The following is a 17,698-nucleotide window of genomic DNA, read 5'->3' as shown; positions in this document are numbered from 1 at the left end:
TTAAAAAGGTAATTGCGACTTTTTATCTCACAATTCTGACTTTTTTTCTCACAATTGTGGGTTTGCATCTCACAATTTTCACAGATTTAAACACAATTGCGAGTTATAAAGTCAGAACTGTGATATAAACTCACAATTCTGAGATAATTCTTTTTCCCCTCAAAATTCACAATTCTGACTTTATAACTCGCAATTCTGACTTTATAACTCGCAGTTCTGATTTTATATAACAATTCTGACTTTATATCATGCAATTCTGACTTTATAACTCGAAATTCTGACTTTATAACTCGCAATTCTGACTTTATAACTCGTAATTCTGACTTTATATCACGCAATTCTGACTTTATAACTCGAAATTCTGACTTTATAACTCGCAATTCTGACTTTATAACTCGTAATTCTGACTTTATAACTCGCAATTCTGACTTTATAACTTGTAATTCTGACTTTATAATGCAATTCTGACTTTATATCACGCAATTCTAACTTTATAACTCACAGTTCTACTTTATAACAAAATTCTGACTTTATAACTCGTAATTCTGACTTTATATCACGCATTCTGATTTTATAACTCGCAACATAATCACGCAATTTCTTTATATCACGCAAGACTTTATAACTCGCAATTTCTTTATATCACGCAATACTTTATAAGCAACTCTGACTTTATAATCGCAATTCTGACTTTATATGCAATTCTGACTTTATAAGCTTGTTTCCGCAATTCACTTTATATCACACAACTCTGATAAACTCGCAATTCTGAATTCACGCAATTCTGACTTTAAAGTAATTCTGACTTTATATAACTTTTGCGACTGACTTTTATCACGCTCACAATCGCAACTCTGACTTTATAACTCGCAATTTTTTTTCTCACAATTGCAATTCTGACTTTATATCACGCAATTTTGACTTTATATCACACAACTTGCTTTATAATCTCACAATCACGCAATTTCTTTATAACATTCTGATTTAATTCTGACTTTATAACAATTGACTTTATAACTCGAGTTATAAATCTCGCAATTCTCAGATTCTGACTTTATATGCAATTCTGATATATCTCGCAACTCACAATTCTGATTCTGACTTTATAATCATTCTCTTTTTCCCAATTCTCTTTATAACTCGCAATTCTTTATAACTCGCAATTCTGACTTTATATCACACTTTATAATCTCGCAATTCGACTTTATAACTCAATTCTGACTTTATAACTCGCTTTATAGCAATTCTGACTTTATAACTCGCAATGACTTTATTTATATAACAATTCTGACTTTATATCATGACTTTATAACTCAATTCTGACTTTATAACTCGACTTTATATCTCGCAATTCTGACTTTATACTCGCAATTCTGACTTTATATCGCAATTCTGACTTTATAACTCGCTCGACTTTATAACTCGCAATTCTGACTTTATATCTTATAATTCGCAATTCTGACTTTATATCACTTTATAATCTCGCAATTCTGACTTTATAACTCGCAATTCTGACTTTATAACTCGTAATTCTGACTTTATATCTCGCAATTCTGACTTTATAACTCGTAATTCTGACTTTATATCACGCAATTCTGACTTTATATCTCGCAATTCTGACTTATAATCGCAATTTGACTTTATATCACGCAATTCTGACTTTATATCACGCAATTCTGACTTTATAATCGCAATTCTGACTTTATATCGCAATTCTGACTTTATATCGCAATTCTGACTTTATAACTCGCAATTCTGACTTTATAACTCGTAATTCTCACTTTATATCTCGCAATTCTGACTTTATAACTCGTAATTCTGACTTTATATCACACAATTCTGACTTTATATCACGCAATTCTGACTTTATAACTCGTAATTCTGACTTTATATCACGCAATTCTGACTTTATATCACGCAATTCTGACTTTATAACTCGCAATTCTGACTTTATATCACAATTCTGACTTTAACTCGCAATTCTGACTTTATATCACGACTTTATAACTCGTAATTCTGACTTTATAACTCGTAATTCTCACTTTATATCTCGCAATTCTGACTTTATAACTCGCAATTCTGACTTTATATCGCATTCTGACTTTATAACTCGTAATTCTGACTTTATAACTCGTAATTTACTTTAATCTCGCAATTCTGACTTTATAACTCGCAATTCTGACTTTATAACTCGCAATTCTGACTTTATAACTCGCAATTCTGACTTTATATCTCGTAATTCTCACTTTATATCTCGCAATTCTGACTTTATAACTCGCAATTCTGACTTTATAACTCGCAATTCTGACTTTATAACTCGCAATTCTGACTTTATATCACGCAATTCTGACTTTATAATTCGCAATTCTGACTTTATATCACGCAATTCTGACTTTATATCTCGCAATTCTGACTTTATAACTCGCAATTCTGACTTTATAACTCGTAATTCTGACTTTATATCTCGCAATTCTGACTTTATAACTCGTAATTCTGACTTTATATCACGCAATTCTGACTTTATATCTCGCAATTCTGACTTTATAACTCGCAATTCTGACTTTATATCACGCAATTCTGACTTTATATCTCGCAATTCTGACTTTATAACTCGCAATTCTGACTTTATATTGCAATTGAGAGAAAAAAAGTCAGAATTGTGAGATAAAAAGTTGCAATTACCTTTTTTATTTTTTATTTCATGGCGGAAACAAGCTTCCATGGATATAGGCTATTAGCTAGATAATGTCAGTTACTATTGATAATGTCGATTAGCATTGCATTATATACTTTATTATCTTGAAAATACCAGAGAAGGCTTGAAGAACTCAGATATAACCATATATTGTCGTAGTCGTGTGTTTATTAGTCATGTTTAATCAATCAAAGTGTTTCAGTCTTCTGTTTATTCAGCTATAGCAATGATATGATGTCCATAGAGATTTCCTGTAATAACATACGTTATATTACTTCTGCGGAGCATATTTGGAGTTTCTGTGCAAGAGCGCCCTCTGGCTTTCAGATGGAGCAGCATTTACTACTGATCGCAGAGCCATGCTTCACTGACAAGATGCGCATAAAAACATTGCAGCATTTGCCAAATCACGGTTTCATTTCAGTTAATTGTGCAGCCCTACTTTGTATTCATATTTGTTTGATGGTTTTGGGTATTTTACAAAGGCATCTTAAATATGTGCCGTGCAAATTTATGGATGCCTTTTTTTAAAATGAACCCAAAACAACCCGACAAACAATTTGAAAATGAGAAAAGACTAACAACTAAAGACACAGTGTTGGCTTTGTCTGGAATGGATATCACTGGCGGCAGGAGTGTGATGGACACATATGGGAATCATTAAGAGAGAACCTCACTTGAACAGACGTGGTATAGAGTTTCATCTCTGACTTAATGCTTCGAGTGCTTTCTCTTGCGTACCTTTACAAACGTTTACTTTTTCATCACAAAGAAATAAAGCATGTATTTGTGTCCAACGTCCTTCACACGTTTAGCAGATAGACCTGGCCTGCGTTTCCCGAAAGCATCAACTGTTTTTCGGGAAACGCAGCCCTGATCTGCTCTCTGAATACAGAATAAGCGGAGCCGGTGCATCAGCCCCCTGCCGCCGACATCTGCTTCAGATCAAAGCCGTTCTGAGGGTTTCTCAGTATTTGCTATCGTGTCCCGCGGTCAGATGTGAACGGCATGCCAATCTCTGTCAAGTTAGTGGCAGGTTGTAGCTCGCCCTCAGCTCACATATGGGTAAACTGTGAGCTTTTCGTATTATCTCTCGAATTTGATTTTTGGTATATTGGTTTGTGCAGCACTAAAATGTCAGATTTAACGTTTACCACTGGATGCATAATATGCAAGACATATTTCAGATCTATTATGACATGCCGTGAGGAGGGTGAACGACAACGTTCCACCAACACAGTCTTTAAAATCACACTTCATTTACACTGAACCATTAACAGACCTGAATTTACTTTATATTCATGCATACATAAATAAAACATACTGTTCAGTAAAAGTAAACAGCCCAATGTAATGTTTAGATCTTGGTTTGTGGCAGATTCACAGCAGCTGAAATGCAAACAATAGCATTACAGTTAGAAATGTGCATAATCAATCTGAGTGACTTGCTGTAATCATAAAATGGCAATTTGTGGAAACAATCATTCTTCAATCTCATCAACTCAAGTGCTCAAATTAACGTATTTCATTTGATAACTCATTTGTACATTGGAACACATTGGAATAGTTGGGACTTTAAATTTCAATGTTTCAATATTACCACAGAAATGGTGCGCATGTCTGAACCTTTTTCGTCGCTGATAAACATTGGACTCTCTCAGATAGTGAACACGTCCTACCGCAAATGACGCCTCTGTGAAATATGGAAATGAACAGGTCAAAAAATGATGGAATCATTATATTCATAATGCCTGAATACGTACATCACATTCAAGACTCAAACTGCATGTGACGATTAAGAGCTGAATGCACTGGATATGGCCTGTAAAGTCATTTAGGCTCTGCCAACAAACACAGAGCTTACGATTGCTTTTATATGATGCTGTTTTAACACTCTGTTTTTTATCTTTCATGCCATGATAATAACAGGCTTGCCAGGTGCTAAGGTGAGTCTGTGTTTAATGTCTGTTTGAAAATCTGACTGTGTTGTAGGTGATAATTAAGTCTCAGGTTCATCCTGTGTTTGGTCTGAAATGTTAGATAATGCGTGCATGAGTGCCAAGCAGCGTCAATCACTTAATGTGTGTGTGCTGTTGTGTTTCGTCTGAAAATACCATTTAAAATGTGTCGGCTAGAGTATGAGGGAATGTTCTGACAAGGATCTCTCAAAGTTATGAATAAATGTTTATACACTTACATTTAAGTAACATTTAAAGTTACGTTCCCATAATGTTTGCATAGAACATTTAGAATAACGTTTTAATAAATTAATATGAATGTTAGCAAACGATTTTTTTAAACATCTATTTGTTATCTGGGATAATCATTTAGAAAGGGTCAGTGTATGTTGTATTTTTATTTTTATTTTTATTTATTTTTTTGCTCTTTTAAAGAAATACTTGATTTAATGTGGACTACTATTTTCCCCCATTGTGCAACAGGGACAAAAAGGGGAACCAGGAGACATAACAGATGTAAGCTTCAAATCTTTATCATTGATGCCAGATTTTTGTGTGTGTGTGTGTGTGTGTGTGTGTGTGTGCGCGCAGACACACTTCAGGTGTGTGTCAGCTGCTTCACTGAAATTTGTTTTATTAGAGATCACGATTCACTCACAATTCTGATTAGACAATTAAACAAAACAGTCTATTTAAAAACAAATATATATATATATGATTCAATGACTCACTCATAAAGACTTCACTACTCAATGAATCAGCATTTTTAAATGAATCTCTTGAATAAGTGATTCAGTGACTCACTCATAAGCCCTGTCCAAATACCCACACTTGCGGTCTTTGCACTTGACAACTTGCCTACTTACATGACGTATTTCCTGTATTTGGCCCAAGTGTTCAAGTGGGTGTGAAGACCGCAAGTGTGTGTAGAACTCCTGATCGCCCGATGGGACACACTTATAGTCTTGCAAAAAAATGTTTACAGAGCTTTTTTATTTGTATTGTTTTTAATTATTATTTTCAGTACTTTGCATTTTAAAATACACTTCTAAATGTCTGTTCAGTGGTCGCTATGTAACTAACAGAAGACACTATTTTAAAATTGTGGTGCTTCTTTAAGTGATAAAAAGCAGTTGCAAATGACGCACAAAATACACACAGCCTTCCCATCTTTGCATCAATAAAATGTGCAACACGTTATATTTTACTACCTAATTATGTGTAATATATAATTAATTTAACTTACAGTCGAATGTTTTCCTTGACATCTCATGATTTCGGGGCATGCGAGTTCCCGAACATAATGCATGATGGGATACGCTTATTCAAGATAGTGTGGGTTAAGTGTGCACTGCACTTGGGCATTTTTAAGACATGGGACAGTCTTGCGCACTTACTTCCTGTCGCATGCACGAGCTCTCAAGTGGCCAAGACCGCAAGTGTGCGTATTCGGACAAGGCTATAAAGACTTGTGTCATTACTGGATGAATCAGTCGCCACCTACTGGTGTAATGATGATCTTTATTTGAAGCGTCACATTTCGAAAGGTGATTTACCCTATTTTGATTGCTCCCGTAGACATCAGTGTTTATATCTGAACTATAAACGTTTATCCCAGTGATAATCTGAATTACTGTAAGACAGAAATAATGATGCTATGTTTAGAAAGACTGTCTGACTGACTGCTCTCTCTGGATCAGAAGACAGATCTGAATGTTCGCTGTGATCGTACTTGTCAAGGGTTTAATAGACAGACTCGAATCATTTAGTAATCAGTGTTTGAATCGAGATCGCGATCTTTTAATGATTAATCGTGCAGCTCTAGTCCAGTTAAACACAACTGCACTTATGAAGTCTGCCACATTTCTGTGTGGATTCTGTGGATCTTTATCTTCTTCTCGTGTTTGTTTGAAATGGTAAAGCCTCTCCCAGTCATTACGCTGACGTTCTGTTGATTTTCCCTCAGGTTGTGGGACCGAGGGGACCAGGCGGTCCGATGGTAGGAATACTTCTGGCATTCTTGGGATTCTCTGGTCTTGCTTTAGCAGCACGCTCAGAAACATGCACCGCTAACTGACCCTCCTTTACTAAACAGGGACCACCAGGAGAACAAGGGCCGCGCGGAGAGAGAGGAGAGAAGGGGGAGAAGGTGCGCTTCACTTCCTGTCTGACTTCCTGTTGTGCTCCTGGCAGCCCGTGTGATTGAAAGATATGATAACAAATGGAATAGGGCAGTGCACACAGACAAAAATATATTTTATTAGAAAAGAAACATATTTGTTATGCAGTAATCTTCATGAATTAGTGATCTTCTTACTCAGTATTTTTGTTATTTTTTCCAGTACAAATATCTAAACATTTTAAATCAAGATGCATTTACTGGAGACGCAATCATATCTCGTTTTCTGAGGGGGAAAAAATGCATTAAATTGAAGTAAGTTTATACTTAAAACAAAAAAATGTATACAGTCAAACCAAAACTTATTCAGACATTTTTTATATATTTTTTTACTAGTGGGTGCAGGACACTATAGTTCATTTATGTAAGTGAGGATATCAAAAGAAAGTAAACTGTGACATATTATACCCAAAGATTCTTCATACAGTGGACTACAGTAAAACTGATTTTGAACCAAAAATGATTCAGACACTTTGACCTGACCACGTTTTGCTTAAATATTATCTGACATAATTAAGATTAATGTTTTCTGACACAGTTTATCTTCGAGATCTTGTCATATTTTATTACCATTTTTTTAAACTATGGTGAATAAACTGAATTAATGAATGAAATGTTCAAGGTGTCTGAATAAATTTTGGTTTGACTGTATGTGCCAATAGGGTAAGCAAAATAAACCCTTTTTTAAGCATAAACTCAATTTTGACAAATTTTGACAAATTAATATCGTCTGTCAATTTGCTTCTTATGAGAATGTATCTTGATTTAAGAATGTTTGTGCTGGAAAACAAGACAAAAATACTGAGGAGGAAATCATTTTTTTGCATTTTACAGAGTCTTACTATCACTTTACTTTGAGCAGGTAAATCATGTCTAAATTCTAACTAAATGCTCGCAAATATGGTCAAAGTGGACCTGAAATCACCTTTTATTATAGTCCTAAAAATAACAGCACTAATGTATCATTTGACAAGCTATTGAGCTAATGGGCCGTGGATGCATTATTATAGTCGTTTAGCACACAGTTAGCACTGAATGTTCAGCATTACTCTCAGATGACAAACACTAACTGTACTGAGGGTCGTTTCTCTGTCTTTAGGGAAGTCCAGGCCCCCGTGGAAGAGATGGAGAGCCAGGAACCCCTGGAAACCCCGGCCCTCCTGGACCGCCCGGTCCAAACGGACCCCCAGGCCTCGGTGGAGTAAGTATTTTTTAGATTTATAGACACAGTCAGTCTCCATATGATTTTATCCGATGTAAGACTTAAATAACCTAAATGAGACAATACCTACTGTAATGCAATGAAAAATGAGAGAGATCATTAACTGTCAGCGCAAAAAGATTGAGAGCGAGAGAAATGGAATGAAAACCAAAAGAGAAAGGAAACAGCAAAATGAGTTTGTCCTTTACCTGCATTTAGCAGACAACTATCTCCACCAGGCCCCGCCCCTTTATTCTGCATATGAATTATTTAAATGAGGAATATTGTGAAGAAAACTCCAGACTACAATGGAGGTGTTTCAGAAACACTGACACTGATATAGAAGGACTCCCGCTGGAGGGACTTTGGAAACCTTTTTCCTGCTCAAACAGCAACATTACACACTAAAGAAAGATGAACATGGAAAAAAAGGAGAACAGATCCTCTATAATCAACCTCTGTCCAGGGAGAACTCAAGCAGACAGCGAGACAAATCTCTGATTCTTGAGATAAGGGACAAAACAAAATGGTACACTTCGTCAGACGTATTAAAAAATATGATATTTTAATTTGATTCATCCAACACCAGTGTGAAGTCTTCAGTTGGTGTTCAGTAAAGGAGTAAAGTGAAAAAAAATTCTCTAAATATTTTTCTTGGGTTAGGGTTATTATGAACAATCCAGTTCCTAAATTCCTTTATTCCTCCTTTTTTAATATTAAACATCTATAACCAATGTTTTTAGGTAAATCAGACATGATATCATGTAGTTCAGTTGATGTTTTAATATTTTAACACCATACATTGAAAAAAGAATAAGACATTTCTTTCAAAATGAACAAAAATCTTCACTTGGCATTAAATACTGACCGAGTTGACAAAGGTCCAGCTGTGGCCAAATATACAGAATATGTAAACAGAATCATGAAACTACATTAGAAGAATTCCCCATATGCAGAAATCATATTAAATCACATTATATAGACTTTTTGAGAGCACTTGTCAACCATCAGACTTAAAACCTGACGGAGTTGACAAAACTGAATATTTTTCCACCTTAACCACGTGTTGTTCAGTGGAGCAGTTTTGTTTTCTTTCTCAGTTGTAGCTGCCTTAATAAAAAAATGCCAATATTTATCCCACAACTGTATACAGAAACTATTACACCAGATGATGGAGTTGACATGTTAAATCTGTGACCGCAGAGACTTCAACATTGTTTGTATAAAATATTAAAAACTATAAAACTTCCAGGACTGTGTGTCCTACTGTGAGATCCACAATGAGCAGGAAATAGTAAGAGCTCCTCAGAGTTAAAGATGACCATGACATCTGATTTATTCATAATTATAAAAAATCCTGACGCAAAGTGAGGACACAACTTTGATAGGATTTTTTTTTTATGGAAAATATAATTCAAGACTTACATTTTTTTAATTTGTTGCATTTTTAAACACTTTCTTTGGCAATTTTGCATTGTGAGCTCATGCTGAGCACAGGCTAAATTAACATGTGTTTCCAAGTATAGAGCAATAATACTAACAAAATGATTTAAAAATAAAAGCAGTGAATGTCCTGAGTATCCAGATTTCCTTTTAGATGTAACATTTTACGCATTTTATTTTGCTGAATTTATTTATTTTTAACATTAAGAGGGCTTTTGTGTAGATTCTTATCTCAAGAATCAGTGAAATGTGTTTATCTCTCTCAAGGAATATGAGGAATTCTGAATTGTATTTATGGTTTACATTTTGCCGATGCTGAATGATTTTGCTCCTTTTCAGAACTTTGCCGCTCAGATGGCTGGTGGATTTGATGACAAAGCAGGAGCAGCACAGATGGGAGTGATGCAGGGACCAATGGTGGGCGCTTATCATTATATCATCATGTAGTGGAAATCTTTTGATATTTAACATTGTTCTGTGTAGAGCTGTGAATCTTCACTGGCCTCGTGTTTTGTTTTGTTTGTGATTCAAAGTGTTGCGATCTGATTCCGATACCAGTGAAATTCAACGATTCAGTGAAGATGGAAAAATGCTATTGAACACTTCTGACTTAAATTTTTTTATTTTATTTATACAGTACTTTTTGAGTTAATTGCATAATAATAATAAATTGTATAGTTAAGTTTCATCTAACTAAATATAGCTTTAAAACATACTAGTAATAAAGAAACACGATACAAGCAATAAAAAATATTGTCATCCGTATCTACACTCCAAAAAATGATTTTATTACTCACCATTTTTGTTTTCTAGTACAAATATCTAAAAATTCTTAAATCAAGACACATTTACTGGACAAGCAAAATTACTAAAGATATTAAATCTTGTTTACTGAAAAATGTATCAAAATCAAGTGCGTTTTTGCTTAAAATAAGAACAAAATAAACAAACTTGCACTCTAAAAATGCTGGGTTAAAAACAACCCAAGTTGGGTTGAAAATGGAAAAGCCCAGCAATTGAAGTGCTGTGTAGTTTTATTAAACTCAACTATTGTTTAAAATGACTATATGTCTGGCTTAAAATGACCCCCAAATCAGACACATAATTACTAGAGGCGACAATAATAATCAAAAGGTGAACATTTATTAATAAGCAGTTTAATAAATGTTTATTGTTTAATTATTATCGATTAAACTTATTAATAAATGTTCATTTCCAACATATTTTGGGTTCATTTTAAGCAAGCAATACAGTAATTTTTAAACAATAGTTGAGTTAAATAAAACTAACCAGCAGGTTGGGCAAACATTTAACCCAACTGCTTGGTCAAAACAACCCAATCACTGGGTTTGTCCATTTTCAACCCATCTTAAGTTGTTTTTAACCCAGCATTTTTAGAGTGTGTTTTCCCTTTGAATTCAGTTTCTTTTTCTGACCGCATTGGCAGATATTTGTTCTTATTTTAAGCTTAAACTCACTTAATTTTGATATATTAATATACTTAATATCTTCAGTCTTTTTGCTTTTCCAATAAATGTGTCTTGATTTAAGAATGTTTTGATATTTCTGCTGAAAAACAAGACAGAAAAACTGAGGGAGAGCATCATTTTTTTGCAGTGTAAGCGTAACATCAGGCAAAAGCCCAGCTTTCTCACAGCACATATCCTGTGCAATAAAGCCCACGATTTAGAAATGTACTCTATGGAAGTGACAGAGCAACCAGTTTTCTATTAGTTGGTGATTTTTCTGGTGACACAAGGGACAACTTTATGCACATGAGCGTCTCGTGTTGGTGATGCAGGTTCAAGCCTGGCTTGCACCCACCCTCCCTGGTGATTTACCACCTCTTTTTTTTATAGTCTATCCAATAAAACGGTGATGTATTAAAAATTGCACCCAGTTGACAGCCAGATAAAACCAAAAAACTACTCCCAGTGGTGATTTCACATGCTAGCAGCTCATTGTATGTTTTGTTCTAGAATGCTGCTGTCATGACCAGGTACATGAGGACTGTAAAGGCTGAAGTCATTAAAACAGACTTGATGACCACGTTTAACCCGTGAAACCGTCACACAGATCTGAACTTAAACGGTTATGATTTATGAATGCTTTGGAATACAGACCTAAGGCGGGTCTCTTTTTAAAGATGACACTCAGCAGATTATTGCAGAAAAGAACTTGAAAGTCTACAAAAGTTACACACATTTAAGTTTACTGTAAAATATTTCACAAAAATTAAGCACACTAGAAATATTTAAAGTATCGTTTCTATGTTAATGTCCAATTTCGAAACAGTTGATGAATTGTGATTGTTTTAAGCTTTTCGAATGATACATAATTTATGACTACTAAAATATGTAATAGGGAAAAAAGGCAATAAACGCACAGTTAACAGGCTAAAAATGGGTCATTTTTCAAATATTCAAATCAGGCTCTGGATTGAATCCAAATTTGTTGAAGGTCTTCAGCTAATCTGAACTCATATAAGCCATGTTCATTTTTGGTGGCACTTTGCTTTACAGTCCTGTTCCCCATGTACATACATGTACTAATAATTACAATATAACCGGGTACTACCCCTAAACCTAATCTTAACCCATGTAGTTACCTGATATCACCCAGTACTCACTCAGGTAAGTACACTGCAACTGCACATACTGTAAAATAATGTTTTTCTCCCAGCATGCAAACATCTGAAAGTATATTTTTGTGTCTGTCCTGACGGACATAAGAAGATTCCATAAGCTCCTTCACAGGCTCAGTCATGTGACGTGCAGGAACACATAGGGTGTTTTAATAGTTCTGGGAAACTCCCACTACGTTACACGTATATATCCGTCTCTTAAACACTAGGAGCCATTCAGGAGCTCGGCTTCATTTCAGCACGTGTCGAGGGTGATTTTCCTGTGGTTTCAGGAGAAGCTACCTAAATCGTTTTCTTTGTTGGTTTTGTTAGTAACATGAATCCAAATATCAAGCACTGCCTAATGTGGAAAATCCGTCAGGTTCAAAACCATTATAAATATTACCTGTTTGAACATGATGTTTTATCCCACGCATCATGCGGTGATTTAGTGCACCGGTTGTCGCTCTTCTTCATGTCGTTGGTGAAAAAGCTCTGAAACATTTAATTGCTGGTAAGTCACACGGGTTCAAAGCACTTAAGCTGATTTGTGAGTGTGTGGAATCTCAGTGTTTCTGCTCCAGCGAGTCGCTCTGATGTCCTGAGGGCTCTGCTGGGAAATGTCTCCCATGAAGATGGCCAAAGAACAACTATCATGATGAAAACATTAAGACCCACAGCTACAACTTGTGTCTCATTATATGATTGTGAACAGATTTGTTGATTTGTGTTGTTATGTTTGTTCTTCAGGGTCCGATGGGTCCACGAGGACCACCAGGCCCCAATGGATCTCCTGTGAGTGTATTTCCTCAACACCTCACCTGACATGTGCGATAAGTAAAGATAAGACTGTAATGTGAATGGGAATTTTTATGCTTTGAAAGACATGCAAAAATAGCATGTGCAAGATGATACTTGGCTTCCCAAATGTAATAACATCACACACACAAACACACAGGTTAGGACAAGTAGTCATCGTCCTCTCTATAAGCTGTATACTCTTAAAAAATAAGGTTCTATATAAGGATAAATTACTTAAATGACTGCAGAATACTTTCATGTATTTAATTTTTTGTGAATATTTATGATTTTGATTATGTACTTATCTATTTTATTAAGACTCCGCCCACACACTCTGATTTAGTCGCGAGTGCAGTGCACTTGCAGAGAGACTCCACCCACACAGTATTCTGATTGGCTGTGATTCTTGATTGATTTAGTCGCGAGTGCAGTGCGCTTGCAGAGAGACTCCGCCCCCCACACTCTCTTCTGATTGGCTGTGATTCTTGATTGATTTAGTCGCGAGTGCAGTGCACTTGCAGAGAGACTCCACCCACACGCTTATCTGATTGGCTGTAATTCTTGATTGATTTAGTCGCGAGTGCAGTGCGCTTGCAGAGAGACTCCGCCCACATGCTCTCATGATTGGCTGTGATTCTTGATTGATTTAGTCGCGAGTGCAGTGCACTTGCAGAGAGACTCCACCCACACAGTATTCTGATTGGCTGTAATTCTTAATTGATTTAGTCGCGAGTGCAGTGCGCTTGCAGAGAGACTCCGCCCACACGCTCTCCTGATTGGCTGTGATTCTTGATTGATTTAGTTGCGAGTGTAGTGCGCTTGCAGAGAGACTCCACCCACACAGTATTCTGATTGGCTGTAATTCTTAATTGATTTAGTCGCGAGTGCAGTGCGTTTGCAGAGAGACTCCGCCCACATGCTCTCATGATTGGCTGTGATTCTTGATTGATTTAGTCGCGAGTGCAGTGCACTTGCAGAGAGACTCCACCCACACAGTATTCTGATTGGCTGTAATTCTTAATTGATTTAGTCGCGAGTGCAGTGCGCTTGCAGAGAGACTCCGCCCACATGCTCTCATGATTGGCTGTGATTCTTGATTGATTTAGTCGCGAGTGCAGTGCACTTGCAGAGAGACTCCACCCACACAGTATTCTGATTGGCTGTAATTCTTAATTGATTTAGTCGCGAGTGCAGTGCGCTTGCAGAGAGACTCCGCCCACACGCTCTCCTGATTGGCTGTGATTCTTGATTGATTTAGTTGCGAGTGTAGTGCGCTTGCAGAGAGACTCCACCCACACAGTATTCTGATTGGCTGTAATTCTTAATTGATTTAGTCGCGAGTGCAGTGCGCTTGCAGAGAGACTCCGCCCCCCACACTCTCTTCTGATTGGCTGTGATTTTTGAATGATTTAGTCGTGAGTGCAGTGCGCTTGCAGAGAGACTCCACCCACACAGTATTCTGATTGGCTGTAATTCTTGATTGATTTAGTCGCGAGTGCAGTGCGCTTGCAGAGAGACTCCGCCCACACGCTCTCCTGATTGGCTGTGATTCTTGATTGATTTAGTTGCAAGTGCAGAGCGCTTGCAGACAGACTCCACCCACACAGTCTTCTGATTGGCTGTTATTCTCGATTGATTTAGTTGCGAGTGCAGTGCATTTTCAGAGAGACTCCTCCCACACGCTCTCCTGATTGGCTGTGATTCTCGATTGATTTAGTTGTGAGTGCAGTGCGCTTGCAGAGAGAATCCTCCCACACAGTCTTCTGATTGGCTGTGATTCTTGATTGATTTAGTTGCGAGTGCAGTGCGCTTGCAGAGAGACTCCACCCACACCCTCTCCTGATTGGCTGTGATTCTTGATTGATTTAGTTGTGAGTGCAGTGCGCTTGCAGAGAGACTCCGCCCACACGCTCTCCTGATTGGCTGTGATTCTCGATTGATTTAGTTGTGAGTGCAGTGCGCTTGCAGAGAGACTCCGCCCACACACTCTCCTGATTGGCTGTAATTCTTGATTGATTTAGTCGCGAGTGCAGTGCGCTTGCAGAGAGACTCCGCCCACATGCTCTCCTGATTGGCTGTGATTCTTGATTAATTTAGTTGCGAGTGCAGTGCGCTTGCAGAGAGACTCCGCCCACACGCTCTCCTGATTGGCTGTGATTCTCGATTGATTTAGTTGTGAGTGCAGTGCGCTTGCAGAGAGACTCCGCTCACACGCTCTCCTGATTGGCTGTGATTCTTGATTGATTTAGTCGCGAGTGCAGTGCGCTTGCAGAGAGACTCCGCCCACACGCTCTCCTGATTGGCTGTGATTCTTGATTGATTTAGTCGCGAGTGTAGTGCGCTTGCAGAGAGACTCCGCCCACATGCTCTCCTGATTGGCTGTGATTCTTGATTGATTTAGTTGAGTGCAGTGCGCTTGCAGAGAGACTCCGCCCACACGCTCTCCTGATTGGCTGTGATTCTTGATTGATTTAGTCGCGAGTGCAGTGCGCTTGCAGAGAGACTCCGCCCACACGCTCTCCTGATTGGCTGTGATTCTTGATTGATTTAGTCGCGAGTGTAGTGCGCTTGCAGAGAGACTCCGCCCACATGCTCTCCTGATTGGCTGTGATTCTTGATTGATTTAGTTGCGAGTGCAGTGCATTTGCAGAGAGACTCCGCCCACACGCTCTCCTGATTGGCTGTAATTCTTGATTGATTTAGTTGTGAGCACAGTGCGCTTGCAGAGAGACTCCACCCACATGCCCTTCTGCACAGAGACTCCACCCACACGCTCTTCTGATTGGCTGTGATTTTTGATTTTTTCGCCTTTCGTAGTTGCATGGCATCTGCTGTGGACAATCATATAAGAGTGTAGGGCATTTTATTACCACCATGCAGGTGGATAATTCATCTCTTTCTTCTACATAGTAGAACATAATATGTGTTTTTGATGTTTGTTTTGGTTTTCTTGTTATTAACTATACTGTTTATATCAAAGATTACATCAAAACTAAGAGTTATTCTGGGAAAGAGTATGTGTCTATACACAAACGCATCCTGTGTTTCAGACAGAAGTGGCTTGTACTCCAGCAGTCTAATAATATTTCTTCTCACTGTACACATACTGATCATATAAATATTGTTTCTGGCATGAAACTGGACTGACAGTCTGTGATGTGAATTCGGTCTCTATTTGCTGCAGGGCCCACAAGGATTTCAAGGCAACCCTGGAGAAGCCGGAGAGCCCGGATCATCCGTACGTATCCAAAAAACCTGAAACACTCCAGAAAAACTCTCATTACTGATGATTACAGTCAACCTCCCAGTGTGCGAATGCCACTTCATTTAACCGTAATAATCCTAATCATAATAAGCCTCTCTAGATCTTGAGTTCAGGTCAGCGAGGTGCACACCGCTGGCTCCAGTGCTCTCGTTTATGAATTTTTTGGTAACACTTCACAAAAAAGTTCCATTTGTAAAAATTAGTTAACATGAACAATCAATGAAGAATTCTTCTAAAGCATTGATTAATCTTAGTGTTAATTTCAACATTTATTAATACATAACATCGAAGTTGTATCTGTTAAAGAGGACCTATTATGCCCCTTCTGAAAGTCTTGATGTTGTTTTTGTGCTCTACTAGAACAGGTTTTGAAGCTTGAATATTGATTATTTTAATTTCAATTTTCATTTTCATATTCTCTATTGTTGCAGCTCCTCTCTTCCCAGTCTGTCAGTAACGCTTTTTCATGCTAAAACATCAATATTACACACTTAAAGAAAGATGAACATGGAAAAAAGCATAATAGATCCCATTTAATATTAATTAATGGTCCTGAGCTGATGTGAAGCTAACAATGAACTGCTGGTTTTAACATTAACAAAGATGAATAAATACTGTATCAAATGTTTTGCTCATTATTAGTTGATGCATTAACTAATGGGACCTTATTGTAAAGTGCTAGCATTTTTTAATGCACAAAGCACATAGTCAACACTTTATCATTGTTCTCAGTGTTTTCACTCATATCTCATATCTGTCTGGACCTTAATAATTAATCTTTTTTTTTTTTCTCGATAGGGCCCAATGGGTCCTCGTGGCCCTCCTGGCCCCTCAGGAAAACCAGGAGATGATGTAAGTATTCTCACGCCTCACGTCAGCGTCAGCGTCAGCCTAACCTGCTCACACTGTTATTTGATTCGTCCTCATATGTTCTGTAAAGGCACACGATCAAATCACCCGCCGAACGTCACGTTACAATTTTAGTTGTGTGAACTTTCTCCAAGGTGTTTTTCTCAGTACTGGCGACTCCAGCTGTTCTTCTCTTCAGACTCCATTCCTTCCATTTCTCTTGCCCACATCACACACGACACACGCTGAAAGATTTCTGTGTGAACACAACAGTGTCCTCAAGCGTCAGTACTGCAGAAAAATGTCTGTTAAATTGGGTTTAAAAGACAGCAATATTATTGATTTAACTGAACTGAGCTGAATAATGACAGTAACTTTTGCACTGTTATTGATCTGAACTGAATCGACACTCAACTGAATTAAGTTGAATAATGACACCATTGTTTTCTGTAGAACTGCTTATAGCTGAAATTGAATTGGTTTTATGACTGATTACTTTTGCAACAGTAACACTGTTATTTTCCTGTTCATTGCTGAACTTTGGCAGAATCTGTATTGTATAAAGTGTGAAAAAAGTGTTCCCAGCGAACTGCAGCTTTGATGTAGAAGCATAAATGCAAATCTTTCATTTCCTGTTGGGTTTGTAGTTACACTTTTCTGCCACAAGATGACATTTGAGCACTG

At 37.4% G+C, this 17,698-nt stretch overlaps 1 protein-coding gene across 2 annotated transcripts in view; it reads left to right on the top strand.

Annotated features, from left to right (window-relative positions):
* The window catches only part of col2a1b (collagen, type II, alpha 1b), a 58,076-nt gene that overhangs the window by 5,774 nt on the left and 34,604 nt on the right, over positions 1-17,698 (top strand). For both annotated transcript variants that reach the window (XM_048172169.1, XM_048172168.1), the window contains 9 exons: positions 4,625-4,641; positions 5,137-5,169; positions 6,620-6,652; positions 6,749-6,802; positions 7,932-8,033; positions 9,816-9,893; positions 12,850-12,894; positions 16,085-16,138; positions 16,964-17,017. In XM_048172169.1, coding sequence (XP_048028126.1) covers positions 4,625-4,641; positions 5,137-5,169; positions 6,620-6,652; positions 6,749-6,802; positions 7,932-8,033; positions 9,816-9,893; positions 12,850-12,894; positions 16,085-16,138; positions 16,964-17,017 — 470 coding nt within the window. The remainder of the gene's footprint in view (positions 1-4,624; positions 4,642-5,136; positions 5,170-6,619; positions 6,653-6,748; positions 6,803-7,931; positions 8,034-9,815; positions 9,894-12,849; positions 12,895-16,084; positions 16,139-16,963; positions 17,018-17,698) is intronic.

Source organism: Megalobrama amblycephala, linkage group LG21 (assembly GCF_018812025.1).
Source record: "Megalobrama amblycephala isolate DHTTF-2021 linkage group LG21, ASM1881202v1, whole genome shotgun sequence".
In the NCBI taxonomy this organism is placed as follows: domain Eukaryota; kingdom Metazoa; phylum Chordata; class Actinopteri; order Cypriniformes; family Xenocyprididae; genus Megalobrama; species Megalobrama amblycephala.
Note: the sequence above shows the minus strand (reverse complement) of the source record. Positions and strands in the feature narration are given on the sequence as shown.